We start from the raw sequence: 13,584 nt of genomic DNA, 5'->3' as shown, positions 1-13,584 counted from the left end.
GAGGATTTTTAAGGTATGCTGCCCTGGAATACCAACAGGTGAGGTGCAGATGCTTGTCCGTCTGCATACAGAAAAGGAGCAGAAGCCATCGCAACCAGAGCAGAGCTGCAGTGCTGCACACTGAGCTGGCGCTGATGAGAAACACTGCTCGGATTTTTCTTGCAAAATCAGATGAGTTCATGGGACAGCAGATCATCAGGGAGAAACAATAGGAACAGGAAATGCACTTGTCTGTCGTTAATCTACGCGTGCAAATACCCAGGTTTGGCATGTCAGGTATTAGCCAAGTACATGAATCAGAAATGTGACACAGAGCTAATGTGGATAAATCTCATTCTGCTTTAGTGTATCACAAGAAATCTTTTTAATCTTCCTTTTCAGTTCTGTTCTCCTGTCTGTTTCCAACCATTGATTCTTCACCGCATTCACAGCACGTCCTCGGTGATGCAAAGCGCTTTGTCTTTCTAGCATCCTGTGTAAAGATAGGAGAGGTTCTCCTTTACCTGGTTGACAGCAGTGCTTCATGCCTTCTTGTCTTGCTGTGCTCATCATTGCAAGCCTCACCCTCAGCATGCAGAGCAGTGCAGAGCCTGCTTGTGCCGTCCTGTCCTGTACAGAGCTCTCGTGTGGCCTCGGGCACTTCTGCATGCCTCAGACCTCAGCTCTGAGTGGCTGTGAAACATGAAGCATGCCTAGAGCTGGAGATTAACAGGAGCTTAAAATACTACAGTTTGCAGGCTGTAAATACCTACTTGGCCTTCAAAATAAATGTGTGGGCTCCTTGGAATTCAGGTTTCTGTTATTCAGAGCTCTTCTGTCATTTAAAGTGAACATTTGGTCTCAACTTTTCCTTTAGCCCAGCTTTGATTTCTTCCATGTTCTGTATTTATGTTTGAGGAGGTAACCCCAGAAGTCTTCATGCCTTTATCTGTGTTTTGTGTCTAAATGCCATAGTTTACTTCTTGCCTGAACCAGTTCAGGAAAACATTGGATTGTCAGTAACTTTTAGGTTGCTCCTTTGTGTGCTTGGAGTGGAGCACAGTGTTTGTGACCTGGAAGTGGACGATATACTGGGCACAAGCAGTAGGTGAATAAGAGTCCCTTCTTCAAGTGTAGCAAAAGTTTAAGGAACTTTGAAGGTGGCAAGGTATGTCTGAATGATCCCAAAGGCCCTTTTGTTTAAGAGGAAAGTAATGAAAATGTTGTGACTACTCAATGAGTTGGGGTATTTTTCCAGCTTTTGGGGCTAGAAGGGTGACACTGTTATATAGTTCTGACTTTTTCAATTTTTATTTGTCAGGTACCTGTTTGTATTACAGCTCCGACAAGACATTCTTTCAGGGAAGTAAGTACCTCTTCGCTCTTGCAGCTGTAATTTAAAGTATTTATAATAGTTAATCTCTTAATGACATAAAAATTTACTTTGTGTGATCTTTTCCATTCTTTACGGGATTCATGCACAGATTATAAATGTGGTGTACAGTTCTATAAGCATTTCTTCCCTTTAGGATACAGAAACGTATGACTTTGTGTAAATATAACTGAAAACTAAAATGGGTAAACACCTTCTGTGGATTGAGCAGGTGATAGAAATATATAAATAGGGCAAAGACTCTCCTGATTTTTATGACTTTAAAATGTAGCATAAGCTTGCCGTATTTTTCAGTCTGACAAGAAAACTGGAAGAGGAAAAGATGATGAAGTGCATCACTCTTTGTACAAGTGAATGCTTCAGAAAATATTTTGTATGTTTATAGTCTCACCCTGGCCAATAAATTCATATCTGATCTTTATTGTTTTTAATTAAAAATAATGAAAACCAACATGGTTGTCTCTATTAGTCAAGCTTGTTTTATAGTAGACTGTATCATGTGTTCGGCACTACTGAGACTTTACCAAATGAGAAAATAATCATATGCAAGTAAAAATTAATTTTAGACGTTTTATATCATTAATAGCTTGTGGTTTAGGAGATCTTGTGGAAGTTTGTGTGTCCCTTTCATCTGTCAGACTGCTTTTTAGCTGTTTGGCAAGAAATCACTTAGGAAAAAAAAAAAAACAACATTGTTTTTATAGCTTGTTTTTTCTTTTCTTTTTTAAAGACTGAAATGCCCGTATGAAACTGCTGTTGAACTAGCAGCTCTGTGTCTTCAAGGTATGCAGCCTTTTGAAAGTGATTTGCCTTAATGTATTTAAAATGTTCACCTACAGGTTTCTTCTCACACTTGGTTACTACTGTTTTCTCATTGATAATACATTGATGCCATTTCTTTATGTGAGGAGAAGAATTTCAGGGAGATGGCTTTTGTGTCTTCCCTCCACTCATAACTCCTGAACAATATATGCCATACAACATATGCCATACACATTTGACAAGGGAAAAGAGCCTCAAAAGCATGAGAGAACAAAGGTTTCATGGAAACCAGGGGCTGAGCACAGAAGGGAAACCACAAATAGCTCCCTACTGAAGGAGAAGCCACAGTGTGTGTGCAGTGTTATTTGCTGAGCCTGAAGCTGGCCCAGGAGTACACGCTTTATGGTACGCCAGCCCCTGCAGGTGTAGCCTTCAATATGGGCTTCCTTTTGTCTGGCCCATGCTTGGGAGAGATCCTAAGCAGTATGTGGAACAGGAGATGGTTGTAGCACAAGGGAGCGAAAGGCAGGTACTGGGGAGGAGAGAAGTACATGGAAGGATGAGAACTAAGGTTCATTTGAGGCAGTTTGTTTTGCAGGTAGGGAGAAAACTTGTGTAATGAAGCTTCAAGTTCATTTTTTCTAAAAGAAAGTGTCATGATCTGGATCATTCTACACTTATCAGCAGCAAAATGAACTGAAGTGAGAAATACTGTTCTTGTTCTGCTGGTGGCTGGCAATGACACATGGAGTCATGCTACTAAGAGGCAGAGTCTCTTAGTTCAACAGAGCAATGAAAATGACTCTGATTCTAGATGGACTTGACAGTTAAAACTGGGAATTCATTTCCAAACAGCAACAGGTATAAATCTTGAGGCAGAAGGTTATGTCTGGCTTTCCATTTGCACCTGCCTGGGACAGCTCTGACAGCTAGGTGTGCAAAGAACTGCTGCAGGCAAACGCCATTTGTGGTTTTGAGGTGGAGAAAATCTGGAGCCTGTATTTGATTCATTGCTTCCATTTTCACAGATGAAAACAACAGTATCCTCACCCCTGGTCTAAGCAAGGACAACCAAGCAAAGAATGATAGGTTGACGCCTCAACATTTTGGATAGTAATTAACACCTGTGATTACTAAGTAAATGTAATACAATAGCCATCCATCATCCATTTGTGGAATATAGGTATTTATAATGTCTCCAATTAGGTATAAAACCTACGACTTCTGGACACTGTATGTGGGAACATACCGGAGTTGTGGTGGTATTTTTATATTTTTCTGCAATCTATTTTTGTTTTCTACTATTTTGACATCATTGCAATAATTTTTTCCAAAATTCTTTTACCTACTACAACCGATTTATTATCTCTGCTGGCTTATGCTATAATTAGCATTTTTCTGTAACATTTATTGCATTTTTATTGATGCTGGAATCTTTTAATTCAGCAGAAGAGTCTAAAGAAATGTCAAGCGCTTATTCCCTCCCCAGTAGGTTACCTTTACCCTGAACAATCCAATCTTTCTGCTTAGTTTGGCTGTCCTCAAGGTAAGGAAGAAGCTAAAAGGCTATTTAGGAATAGGTACTCTAAAACCTCTGAAAAAGAGCCCTCTTCTATTTATAGGACATCTTTCAGTTTCATTATGTTTTCTTTATCAAGGAGATTGTTATGCTATGTTAATTCTTCCTTTGTTTCAAACAACAGTTTCGCAGGCTGGCATTTTGCATGAATCCTCTTTCAAACATAAATCATTGCTTTGTTGCCAGCCCTGTGAAGGAATTCTCTGGAAAACGACACTGATTTGCAGTATGGCATAACTTGGAAAGCAGATGCATAATCACATGCTTTAATTAGGGGTTAGCCACATAACGGTTATAAACAAAAAATACTTGAGTTATCACTGGTAGAATAAGTTTTTAACTACCTCATTAGTCTTGTACGGGTTTTGTATTTAATCAGGTATGCTTTTGAAAGTAGTAATTAAACTCAAAAGGAAAAACTTTTTTCTCAGCTTTCCAGCTTTCAATTTAGAATTGAAAGACCATCATCAGATCTCTTCATATAAACACTGTAAACTTTTTTCCCTCTGTATAAACGAATCGACAGTGTATTTACTATGAACATGTTTTTGCACTTTTCAGAAACTTCTAGAAACTTCTTTTTGAAAGTTGTCTCCAGTTCATGCAGTTATTTACTTAAGAACATGGATAGTGAATATAAACATGCTATGTAACCGCCACATCCCCAATAAAGAGAGGAAAAGAGGATGGGGCACGCCAAAGTATGATGTTCTGTCATAAAACCCCAAAGAAAGTGATGGGTCCTCTGCTGTCCCCATGTTTTGAAAAATATTAGGGCTCCTGAGCCAGATGTTGGAGAATCCACCACATCTTTGGGGAGGTTATGCCAAAGATTCATTGTTCTCACTGTAAAATATTTTTACTCTTGTAAGTCAGGATGCAGTCAGGATGCCCCCTGGTACAATTCGTCTTGCCTCTTGTCTTTTCCACCTGTCTCCTGGTAAAAAGGGAGTCTGTCATCTTCATTTGCTACTCTTTAGGTGCTGGAACATAGTGATGGTCTCTTCTCTGAGCCTTCTTTTCTCCTGGCTGAACAAACACGGTTCCCTGAGTCTATCCTCATATGGCAGGCTTTCCAGTCCTCTGATCGTCCCAGTTTGGGCCTTTTTCAGCCTGCCCACACCTCTTTGGGATAGCGGGGACCAAAACTGAACACAGTGCTCCAAGCGTGGCCTGACAAGTGCAGAGTGGGATAATTAAGAGTGGGACTTCACTGTCTCTGCTGGTGATGCCCGTACTGGTGCAACCCAGGGTCTCGGTGGCTTTCCTGGCAGGGGCAGCACACTGTTCACCCATACTGAGTTTAGTGTCCACCAGGACCCCAAAGTCCCTTTCCACACAGCTGCTGCCTAGCAGGCTCTTTCTTACTAGCTGTTGTTCTCAAGACCATTTCTTAGAGCTCTACAGATCAGAAGGATGACAATTTATTTGCCAGAAAATGAGTAAATAGTAAGTGCGGCTATTGAGAAACAAGGCTGGTTGTGTTTTTTCCTTGTTAAATGAAATAGTAACGCCTTTGCTTCCTTGCTTCTGCCTTAGCACCTCCTGGCATATTTTGTCCTACGTGCTCATGATACTTTTGAACAGTGGTTCTCATCTTTACATGTCCTCCTTATGGCATAATCAGCTTTCATTCTCAGCTTTCTCTCAGTTAAATGGTAGAGGAATCGCCCATGTTTTTCCTAGATGGTTGTCAACACATCAGACTTGGTTTCTTACTCTCTTTTTTTTTTCCTCTTTTTTCCTTTGAAGTCCTTACTGATGTGTTTGTAGCTCCCCTCTTACATACTGGAGATTGGACTGCCAGTAATTCTTAGCACCATCTGTGTTAAATAGGCTTCCAACTTAGATAACGCAGCAGCAAAGCTGAGATATCTGATGAAGATGTATAGATAAGAATACTGGAACTAACCGTGGAAGGATACTGGTGAAAAGGAAAGGGGAAAAAAATGTGTTACAAATGAAGATCAGTGAACTCTGTTTAATATCCTCAGGAATGCCAAATGTCGAAGCCAGGGCTAAATGTTTGAGCATAGCTCGAGTACTCAAACACCTAGTACGTTTTTGATTAAGGGATCACATTTTACATGTAAATTCATATGTTTTAATGTATCCTGCTAGGTATTTTGGAAACTTAAGAAACTTTATTTCCTTTAAATATTTCAAAATCCAGAAAAGCGGCTGAATTAATGATTTATGAATCTTGGTTAGAAGTTTTTGCAAATGCTGTGTAAAACTGCCCTGGAACACTGAAAATGTTTTCTTCAAGGGCTTTCATTTCCCTCTATATTTTCCTAAAGAGGCAGAGACTTAAAAAGCACTGGTTTGGAATCACAGCAAATGTCAGGTGATGTGGTATTGCTGAAGAGTGTATTTGCCACTGATGGTTGTGTCTCAGACCTGAAGCGGTGGCATTGCAGTGTCTGTGAGGCTGAGAAGTTCCCGGAGCAAGGCATGTCTCAGGCACAACACAGCTAAGGGTACAAGTCTCTGAGATGCTTAACACCTGCATCTCCTCCTGAGCTCAGCAGAGCTTGCAAGAGTTCTGCTCCTAGAAAAAAAAACTATAGCAGGCCCTACCTAAGTAAGTAGAAAGTGATACCTCAATTATGGAGATACTTCAGCATTGCTTTCCTTAAAAATTACTTCATATGAATATTACGTCACCATCGTGGTTTAAAACAAACAAACCTTACCAGTAGTTACTTGAGAATGGGCATTGTCTTTGTGTTTGGATGGCTACCCTAATGTAACAAAGCAAGCAGCAGAATGGGGAATGTTTGGAATGAGAATTATGATGTCATTGCAGCCAGAGGAAATTTCAAAGTAACCTTTTCTGAAACAGTAGTGCATTGATTTTTTTTTTCTTTTAATAGAAACTTTATTTCCTTTAAATACGTAAAAATCCAGAGAAGTGGCTGCAGTTCTTAAATGTTAGAATTGCTTACCAAGAGCTTAAACTGCTCTTGTAAATAAGTTTATTTCATTTTGCTGTAAGAAGTGTTTTGAGTTTGTGGTGGGTTTTATGATTGTTTTTAATATAAAATATGTGCAAAAGTGTGTTCTTCTACAACATACTTAAACAGATGAACTATAACTATCTTTGTGGCAATTATTAAATTTAGTGTTTCTGATCATCCTGTTTTTTTCTTTTTTTTTTTTTTTAACTTTCCAACTGATTCATTACAGCTGAGCTGGGAGAGTGTGAACACCCAGAGCACACACCAGAACTAGTGTCTGAATTCAGGTTTGCACCAAACCAGACTGAAGCAATGGAATTTGACATTTTCCAGAAATGGAAAGAGTGCAGGTAGGGTACCTGTGTGGGAGTGGTGTCTAGCAACAGAATGTTTTATTTTCTTCCAAAGTCTATAAAGTCTACAAGTGTCCCCTTAGCAAACATAAAACAGCAGTTACGTGAGTTGAGAAGTATACTAGACAGAAACCTCCTCCCCAGAAATAATTAGTTTTTAGTTCAGGGAAGGTTGGTGGGGTTGAGGGTTTTTGTTTGTCTTTTCATTAGGTCATTTTGTAACAGTTCAAGCAGTCTTTTTTTTTTTTTTTTTTTTACTGTTGGAAACAATCCTTTCTCTTTCATGCACACACACAGTTCTGTGTTCAGGATAGTAGCAAAAACTTTTTCTGTGCTTTAGTAAATATGGTACATTTCAGTGATCCTGTCTTACCTGAGCTCTCATCCTTATTGGCAGTTTTAGACCTTTTTAAGTTTTTGTCTCTCTGATCTATTTTCACTTGGAGAGAAGAAGGTAAAAGCATAAGATATCCTTGAAATTCCTTTAGTGTCATTAAGATTGAAGGCTTGAAGAAAAGGAGCAGGGAAACAAATTTTAAAATCTCTAAAACAGACAAAAACTTCGTATTTTAAACTAATTTTTATATTCTTAGGGGAAAGAGCCCAGCGCAGGCTGAATTATGCTACTTGAATAAAGCAAAATGGCTAGAAATGTATGGTGTAGATATGCATGTAGTTAAGGTAAGACACATCTTGTATTTTATTTTACTAAGATGGGGCCAGAAAATTGAATGGAGATGCCGTTGGCAATCCAGGCAAAATTGTCTGAATTCAGGCAATGTCACTTAATTTAATATACTGTCAATTAACATAAAATTTTAATTACCGATTTGGGTACCAGGGGGAAAAAAATAAGCTAATAAACCAAATATAGAAGCTCAAACACGTTCCCTACTCATTCCCTAGACTCGCCTTCAGTCCAGCACTACTCTCCCTTCTTCCTAGCATCAACTCCCCCTTTTTCCTGCAGGTTACACTCAGTCCCTCCCAAGGCAAGCCATAAGGTTGGGGGTCATCTGCATAACAGTTTATTTGTGCTGCTTATTATTTCTTTCTCACTTCTCTTTGCTGAGCTGTGCTTGTTACTGCTGCGTGGGTTGCCCACAGGCTTATGTTCCCTCAAGGCCATCCCTACCCCGGGGGGTTCTCTGTGGGCTGCAGTCCCTGGGGGCTATCCCTTCCCCAGCGTGAGGTGCCTGTGGGCCACAGCTCCTCAGGGTTAGACCTGCCCTGGTGTGGATCACTTATAGGCCATAGTTTCTCAGCAGTGTCCCTGCCAAGGTATGAAGTGGCCGTGGGCCCTCAGATGTACCATAGGCCCTCCTGTGTGGACAGGCTCTTCCCAGGAGTGCATCTCCAGTCATGTCCCTTTCGACATGTCTTTTCCCATGTTCCTCAAATTTTCCCTTTTATGCCAACTTCCCCTGGCAGCTACAGCTTGCTCTTAAACATGTGGGAGCTGTTTAAGAGCTCCTTGGGTATCAAAGCTGTCTGAGGCAGCACAAGGCCTCCTCTCACAAAGGGTGCCCTGCAGCCGTCTGCTGCCAAAGCTCTCTGGTTTACACCTGACACAATTGTGTATTCTTCTGCTCTGTAACATTAAAAAATGCAAACTTAATTATAAAGTTTAAAACCTCTGAATTTTGATACACCATATAGAAGATTTACACTACTAACTGCATATTGATTATTGATTCTGTGCTTGCTTGTAGGGAAGAGATGGTTGTGAATATGCTCTTGGACTGACGCCAACAGGCATACTGATCTTTGAAGGAGCAAATAAAATAGGCCTGTTCTTTTGGTAATCTACTTTTGTTTTATATTCCTCTCTGTTAAAATGTTGTAATTCTTCTTTACATTAAGAGGTCTTGACTATATTTTGTAATGAAGATTGAATCTACAAGTTGAAAATAGATCAGAAGTTAAATTGGCCTGGTTAGAAGTACAGCTAGCAAATAATGTGAAATACTTGTTAAAATATAGTTGCATTTCCAGGGCTTCATAACAAAAGCATTGTTGTATTCTGAGGTTTTTCAGGATTGCAAATCCCTCAGAGAGTTTGGGGGATTGTCCTAGATCACAAAATTATATTTTTTCCATTAATTTTCTGTTTGTTTCCTGTGTGTTTAGGCCTAAAATCACAAAAATGGACTTTAAAAAGAGCAAACTAACACTTGTGGTTGTAGAAGATGATGAACAGGTAAATTTCTTCACTTTCTTTGGCCTGATCCAACAACGTGCAGAGAGTGCTTGGACTGATAAGAACACAAGGGAGGCTCAGCACACTGTTGGACCAGGCTGCATTTCTCTTACCACAAGCAGTAACTAATATCATGCATGCCAACTTCCAAAGCTTTTGTTTCTGCATTTAGGGCAGAGAGCAAGAGCACACATTTGTTTTCCGGTTAGACAGTGCCAAAACGTGCAAACATTTGTGGAAGTGTGCAGTGGAGCACCATGCTTTCTTCAGACTACGAGCCCCAGCAAATAGTAAATCTAGTAGATCTGACTTCATAAGGCTGGGATCACGCTTCAGATTCAGGTATTTAGCAAAGTAACAACAAGATACTTGTTTTACAGAGGAGCAGGTACGGCATCCAGCAAAAGGCAGCAGTTAACTTTATTTTTGTATTTTAAGTGGGCGGACGGAGTATCAAGCCACACATGGGACAAGGTTACGCAGAACTAGCACGTTTGAAAGACGGCCCAGCAAGCGATACCCTTCTCGAAGGCATTCAACGTTTAAAGGCAAGTGTAGATGTGTTTGCTGAACTTGCAGGTGTTAATTCATGATACAAATGTCATATTACAGCCATAAAATCTGCATCAAAATATAAACAGAAAAACACAATGTCAGACCACTTAAAAATCAGAACTGACATGTTTTTTCCTCCCCGGTCAGAGTCTGTCATTCATATCTACTGGTTTTAATCTCTGACTATGCTTAATTCTTCTATTCCCCCATCTTTGGAGAATGAGGTATCTGTGGTTCCTTTTGTTGCTCAGTAGAGGAGAGAGGAAAGGTTGCATCAAACTCAAATGAGAGAAAGCGTGTAACATGCTAACGTGCTCTTTGGAAAAGTGTACTTGTCATCAAGGGTGGAGTGGTGTCCAAAAATCTCACTGACTTGCTTATCTAGCCAGACGGTTTTAGGGTTTTTGAGTTTCACTGTGTTTTGCTGACTCTACATGATCTGTTTGTTTTTTCTGGGGGTGGGGGCCGTCCTTTGGGGACCCAGGAGTTGGACTCGATCCTTGTGGATCCCTTCCAACTTGATTATTGTACAATTCTATGATTCCAGACCCTGAACTTAACCACCTTTCACTGGGACTTGAAGCATGCTGAATTTGAATGCAATGACAAGAAATTGATTTCTCTTTATGGCTCTGTCATTTTTACATCATAGCTTAAGATGAGATTTTTATTCCTTGTAGAAAAACCTAGGAAGGAGCACTGCAAGACATCCCTCTCTAAATTACTTTAGGCTGGAGGTATAGTTGCTGTTTGGAGCAGAGTGAGCTGATAGTCCCTTGGGATGTCTTTGGATTCCTATGCGTTCCTAGAATATGAACCTCAGTTCAATTAAAAGTCCTTGTGGTATTACGGGGGCATGTTTACTTCCTCCTCATGTACAAAGGCAGGGAGAAAGGACAGCAAGCATGAATGCTTTCTAGAGGCTACCAGCTCCTCCCTTCCGCGTTATTATGTCTCTATTTTAAGGCCTTACAAACTTACTGAATTTGTGAGATGGTTTTATTTGTTACATGAGAGTCAATTATGTGGTACATGTGGATGGTTTCATAACTGTTCTGGGTTCTGACAAATTCATGCAAATGTCTGTACGAGTATTCCCTTAAGCTGTAGCGTGACGTCGCAATGACAATAGCTGTAAAATGACTGATGTTTCACATGCCTTACATTTTTTTTGTTTGTTTGATTTTTAAGCAAACAATCCTGTGAAAGCAGCACAACTGTGGTAAGTAACTGTCCAGGTTCTCTTTACCTATCAGTTGCTGTTGCCAGGCAAAAAAAGATTCTAAACACCATTTCTACGTAAGGATTTATTGACACAAATTCCCTGGTGTAGGATGAATTGCTTGGGGATCTGTCATTATGCAGCACCAGATTCTCCTTGGGGACTGCCTCGGAGACTTTAAGCACTTCCATGTTTTTTATTTATTTTTTCCTTTTGTGTTTGAGATCAGATTAAAGTAAAGCGTATTTCCTTTCTGCTTATTGTTACATTATGCTAAGTTATCTGGCATTACTTGTTCCTGCTTCATGAATGTAAAATGAAGAACAGAGTTTTGCAGCATAATTGCTGTGGCTTATATCTTGGACTAACTATTGTTAGTTTGTTAGTAAGTTAGTTTGTTATTGTTAGTAAGGACCATTATGTCCTTAAGTGTGTGGATTTTACTTAACTGTAATGCTTCCTTGAAGCATAGAACCCTGACGTATGGGAAACTGACCTGGAAGTTTTGATAAAAATTAATAATTTGTTAGTGCAAGTAAACTGTTTTGGCTGCACAATTGAGTTAAATACGAATAAGAATAATGCTTCTTCTTATAACTGACAGATCTTAAGCAGACCTAGCAGAATTCAGCCAGGAATGGATCTTCCATTGGACATTTTTTTTTTAGTACTAATCTAAAAGGCATTTGTTTTGTATATCTTTGGGTTTTGTCAGTCTTGATTACATAGGTTATTTTTTCCTTCCCTTAGTGCTAAAAATACTCCTGAAGTTCATAATTACCAGGTAAGCATAACAATTTTGGAGGAGAATATTAAGTTGTAGTTCTCTTATTTAGGGAAAAATATTTCTTCCATCTGTAATTAGGGCAAGCATCCCGCTCCCCTTTCCTTCCTCTGGGGTGAGTTCAGAAACAAGCAGCATCAGACTGGGGGGGAGTTCAGGGGCAAGTGAAGTGGGCTGTTCTGCTTTGCGTCCCCTGTGTGCTTGGATGCTCTGCTAGCTGAATACACTCCACTGGCCACCCTCTTTCCCTTTGCTTTCTGTGAAATCACAGGTTAGAGCCTATGGGACTGTGCATGTGGTGGACCCCAAGAGACTGCTCTGTGAGCAACACTTTTGTGGAGAGCAGCATCTCACACTGGAGGAGCCCTCACAAGCTCAGAGTTGTGATTATCTTCACCATAGCAACACCTAAAAGAGTTCATTGCTGGTCAATTGTTTGTGGCGTGTTTTTGTTGGATATGAGAGAGAAATGCTGTCACCAAAGATTGGTGACCTTCTGAAGGCAGCTGCCATAATAACCTTTCTCACTCACCACCTTTGATTAAAGATGACATTCCTCTGGTGTGCTTTTTATGAGAAGCGCTAGATGTGTCAGGTTATCTCTCAAACAGAAAAGCAATTTTCTCTGCGTTTGTCCATGAACGTGTCCTAATGAGCAAGCTCATCACTAAGAGGTCTCACGTATATGCCAAATGGCATGGGAGAAGGTCTGAAACAGTGGGGCTTACAGGGCTCACAGGTAGCGTGTTCCTCGTGGCTCCAGGAAAATAAAAAGTTGAAATTACTAAGGAGTTCTTATATGATTTCATTAACCAGGTTTAATGTTTTCCCTTGCAGCCACAGTATCATCCTAATATACATCCTGCTCAGCCACACTGGCATCCACACACCCCTGTGAATGTAAGGTAAGCAAGCCTCACTTCATGGAAAAGATTATTACTTCTTAATTTATCTAAATCTGTTGATATGAAGCTTTGGTGAGCATATCAGGTGATTTTCTGCACATGAAAAGCAAACAGAAGTTAGAAAGGTGATTGAGTGAACAGATTCTTGCATTACAGCACTTCTTTCATCTTTTGCAAGAAATGTATTATGGAGAAATAAAGTGTACATTGAATAATGTATCAGGCACTTTACAGATAACTGGTGGAATTACTTAGAACATGTATTTTTTGAGAATTATTTGACACAAATATTCCTGTTCATGTTGTTGTGCTGTTTTGATAGTTTAGTAACAAGAGAAATGAAGTGAAAAATTTTTGGAAGAAATTCAATCCAATGAGTTTGGTGGAATGGGCAGGTGAAGGCACACACCTGATGGTGGATATGTGACTGCGCATGTATGTGTGATAGCTGCTATTTTATCCTAATAGAAAGAAACTTTCTTACATTGTTCAGGTTTTTAGGTAAATAATTAATTGTCTTGACCAAAAAAGCCTTAATCTTCATTTCTATTCATTTTACATTTTAATCTTACATGCTTACATCAGAACTGCTATGTTTTGTTCTTAGTGTGAGTGACTCTGGAGGTAAAGATAGGCTTAAAATGGATGAAAAGACAATTTGGCCTCAGTTTGAGAATCAGGAAAGGGGCAGATATTTTAATAGAAGTACTGATTAGGCAGAGAAGCACTCATTGTCATCTCAGAATTCCTCACATAAAGCAGTAAATCAGATATTAAAATTGTTAGAAACAGAAGAATGTTTAAATCAGATAATTAACTTTGCCTGTACTTCATGTTCAAGGTTTTTCCTGGTTTTAAGGTTTACATGTCCATTTTTTGTCATTTAAAATTT

The 13,584-nt window shown here is 39.6% G+C and overlaps 1 protein-coding gene across 7 annotated transcripts in view; it reads left to right on the top strand.

Moving 5' to 3' along the window:
• The window catches only part of EPB41L4B (erythrocyte membrane protein band 4.1 like 4B), a 172,060-nt gene that overhangs the window by 68,975 nt on the left and 89,501 nt on the right, over positions 1-13,584 (top strand). For all 7 annotated transcript variants that reach the window (XM_032181453.1, XM_032181452.1, XM_032181451.1 and 4 more), the window contains exons 5-15: positions 1,301-1,345; positions 2,103-2,155; positions 6,903-7,023; positions 7,620-7,707; positions 8,739-8,827; positions 9,157-9,226; positions 9,399-9,568; positions 9,665-9,774; positions 10,973-11,003; positions 11,754-11,787; positions 12,625-12,692. In XM_032181453.1, the coding sequence (XP_032037344.1) occupies positions 1,301-1,345; positions 2,103-2,155; positions 6,903-7,023; positions 7,620-7,707; positions 8,739-8,827; positions 9,157-9,226; positions 9,399-9,568; positions 9,665-9,774; positions 10,973-11,003; positions 11,754-11,787; positions 12,625-12,692 (879 nt within the window). The remainder of the gene's footprint in view (positions 1-1,300; positions 1,346-2,102; positions 2,156-6,902; positions 7,024-7,619; positions 7,708-8,738; positions 8,828-9,156; positions 9,227-9,398; positions 9,569-9,664; positions 9,775-10,972; positions 11,004-11,753; positions 11,788-12,624; positions 12,693-13,584) is intronic.

Source organism: Aythya fuligula, chromosome 2 (assembly GCF_009819795.1).
Source record: "Aythya fuligula isolate bAytFul2 chromosome 2, bAytFul2.pri, whole genome shotgun sequence".
NCBI classification, from domain to species: domain Eukaryota; kingdom Metazoa; phylum Chordata; class Aves; order Anseriformes; family Anatidae; genus Aythya; species Aythya fuligula.
This window is presented reverse-complemented; position numbering and strand designations above follow the sequence as displayed.